The sequence below is a fragment of the Emiliania huxleyi genome, assembly GCF_000372725.1.
Source record: "Emiliania huxleyi CCMP1516 unplaced genomic scaffold EMIHUscaffold_287, whole genome shotgun sequence".
Taxonomy (NCBI): Eukaryota; Haptophyta; order Isochrysidales; family Noelaerhabdaceae; genus Emiliania; species Emiliania huxleyi.
In genome coordinates this window covers 102071-104816 of record NW_005199878.1, presented here as the reverse complement: position 1 = coordinate 104816, position 2746 = coordinate 102071, and the positions used below count along the sequence as shown (strand labels likewise).

At 69.2% G+C, this 2746-nt stretch overlaps 2 protein-coding genes across 2 annotated transcripts in view; both read right to left on the bottom strand.

Annotated features, from left to right (window-relative positions):
* EMIHUDRAFT_457948 (hypothetical protein) overlaps positions 1-1209 on the bottom strand; it is a gene marked incomplete at its 5' end in the record, with an annotated part of 3947 nt that extends 2738 nt beyond the window's left edge. The window contains 3 exons of the mRNA XM_005776019.1: positions 440-563; positions 663-823; positions 895-1209. Coding sequence (XP_005776076.1) covers positions 440-563; positions 663-823; positions 895-1209 — 600 coding nt within the window. The remainder of the gene's footprint in view (positions 1-439; positions 564-662; positions 824-894) is intronic.
* A 250-nt stretch (positions 1210-1459) lies between these two features.
* EMIHUDRAFT_444042 (hypothetical protein) lies at positions 1460-2183 on the bottom strand (the record flags this gene model as incomplete). Its single annotated transcript, XM_005776018.1, has 3 exons — positions 2108-2183; positions 1808-1906; positions 1460-1651 (listed from the first exon to the last, which is right to left on the bottom strand). The coding sequence occupies exons 1-3, from the start codon at positions 2174-2176 to the stop codon at positions 1460-1462; spliced, it is 360 nt and encodes a 119-aa protein (XP_005776075.1). The 5' UTR covers positions 2177-2183.
* Between the last annotated feature and the right edge of the window lie 563 nt (positions 2184-2746).

Genomic DNA, 2746 nt, shown 5'->3' with positions numbered 1-2746 from the left:
GGCGGGGAAATCCGAGATGGGAGAGGGGGGGGAGGGCGGAGAGGTGTCGCGCCTCGACGGCGCCGTCAGAGGCGCCGAGACAGAGAAGCACGCTCGGCTCGTGCGGCGCCTGTGAGCCGGAGAGAGCAAGAGGGGGCGGGAGGGAGGCGGGGGTCGTCGCTTCCAAGGCGACACACCTCTGCCACCGCGGGGCTCATCATCTCGACCAATCTCGGCCCATCTCGGCCCATCTCGGCCCATCTCGGCCCATCTCGCCCACATCTCCGCCCCTCTCCCCCTCTCTCTCCCTCTCGGCCCCTCTCTCCCTCTCCGCCCCTCGCGGCGCCTCAGGCGGAGCAGCAGGCGCGTGCGGAGGGACGAGGGAGAGGGAGAGCGCGCAGACGGGGGCCGCGGCGGGGGAGAGGAGGGCGGCGAGGCGCGTCCGCGAGAGCATGTCGACGAGGACGACGCTCTGGTCCGCGGCCGCCGACGCGCACAGAGACGTCTGCGCGCCGCATGCCTCGGCCGCAAGGAGCGCGAGCGCCGTCACCGGCGCCGCATGCGAGCCGTCGTGGAAGCAGGCGCTGTGGTGCAGCGCTGCGGGTCCGCCGCCGCCGCCGCCGCCGATCCGCCAGAAGCAGACGGTCCCGTCGACCGCGCCGAACGCGCCGAACGAGCCGCACCGAGACACGCACAGCGCAGAGATGGGCGCAGGCGCGTCGAGCGACTCGAGGCGCTGCACGGCAGAGGGGCGGGCGACGCACGCGGCGGCGGCGTCGGCGACGGGTTCGCTCGCCGCGCACGGCAGCCGGTGCACCAGCAGCGTGCCGGCCAGCACGCGCTCCTGGCGGGGCGGGCGTCGGCCGGGGTGAGTGCAGCCGGCCGAGGAGAGGTCCTGAGGCGGGGCGACGGCACCGTGTGGCGCAGGACGATGAGGACGCCGCCGGCGGCGCCGGGGAGGAAGGCCCAGTGCGACCACGCCGCATCGACCGGCACCAGCGAGGGCCGACGTGGCGGACCCGCTGCGGCGGCGGCTCCCTTTGTCGCCTCAGTGTGGAGCTGCAGCCGGAGAGGGCGGCTGCCCGGCTGCGAGTAGACGAAGGAGCCGTCGTCGTGCGAGACGCCGACCGCGTCGGCCACGTTGGGGTCCCAACGCGCGCAACGCGCCGCCGAGCCGGAGGCGGGGGAGGGCGCGAGGTACATAATACCTACCCGTGCGCCAACTGGCATTGCCTGAAGCCAACCGGCCGAAATGTGGGCTGAAAAGAAAAACACACCGCGACATCATGATCACATGAGCACATGTCTAGACGTTTTCGAGCCATCCGCCTCTCTATGTGACGGAGCCCTTACTACCCGCCTCCCCAGCTCCCTCCATAACAGGCCACACGTGAAGGTGGTTCGCTTCCCCGGCGGCCGCGCACGCGCAGCTGCGGGGGCGCGGCCGACGACGCGGCGACGCGAGCGGCGCGGCGCGCGCTCAGCCAAGCTTGGTCTTGATGGCGGCGACGCACTCGGCCGGCGTCGTCATCGACTCCGCCTCCTCGTCGGGGATCTCAATGTCGAACGCCTCCTCGATCGCCATGATGAGCTCGACTGCGTCGAGGCTGTCCGCGCCGAGGTCCTCGGTGAAGCTGGACGTGGGGGTGACGCTCCCGGCTTCGACGCCGAGCTGCAGCGAGGGGACGGGAGGGCGGTGAGGGCGTCGAGGCCGCGGGGGGCGAGGTTGGCGGGGATGCAGGGCGCAGGCAGCCAGAGACGGGCGGGTGGTGAGGCGGCTGCAGGGCGAGACGCTGCGGTTCTGTCGCGAGCGAGGGTGGTCGCTAGCCTGCTCCGCGATGATACCCTTCACCTTATCCTCAACCTCATCCATCACAACCATGCCCGTGCGCGCGGCCGTTGGCCGAGCCAGGTGGCTGCTGCGGGTCTGCGCGCGGGGGGAGCGGCCGGCAGTGAGGGCACAGCGGCGGGTGCGTTGGCGCGGAGCGTGGCGGAGGAAAGAAAGGAAGAAGGGCTGCAGGGAAGGACTGCGCGGGCATTGCCAAGGCTGCCACAGGGCGGCAGTGGCAGGCACCCACGGCGCATCCGCACACAAGAGAGTCTGGGAGCGGCGCAGGGTGGCGTCAACCTGCGTCATCGGCGCGTTGAACGCGCCGGCGGAGGCGACGAGCGCGGCGATCGTGAGGCGGTAGAGCATTGTGGTCTGCGCGGGAGTGGGAGGCCGAGGCTGAGACTGCAGAACAAACGGAGAATGACGGTGCCGGCTGCGCTATTTGGCAGCGCGCGCGCTGCGGAACGTGGTTCCGCACGTCCCAGCAGCCAGCACGCGGAGTGGCGGCCCGAGTGCGTGTGCGTGTGTGGCGTTTGGCGGACGGCGCTGGTCGAGAAGCGGGGAGGGCCAGTGTAATGCATGGCTAGGAGCGCGAGCTCACGAGAAGCTGAGAGAGAGACACAAAAAATGAAGAAAATCCCCGTGTGCCGCCGTTGCGCCCCCTTTCACCGTAGACAGAACTGACGAGCCCACAGCTAGGAAAACTCCTGTGGGAGAAAATGCGGGTGGTGAAGAATCTTCAGGTCAAAAGGCCCGAAAAAATTCTTCATCCAAGCTCTTGTTTGGGGGATTGATAAACCGCCGAGCCCAAATCTCTGTGTGTCACACATTTCTCGTTGGCTTCTAAAAATCTCTCTCCGCCTCCGAGGAGCCTACAGTCTCGTATGCAATTTCCTGCGGCCAGTCTGCCACTAACTCCGAGCGAGACGTCGGATA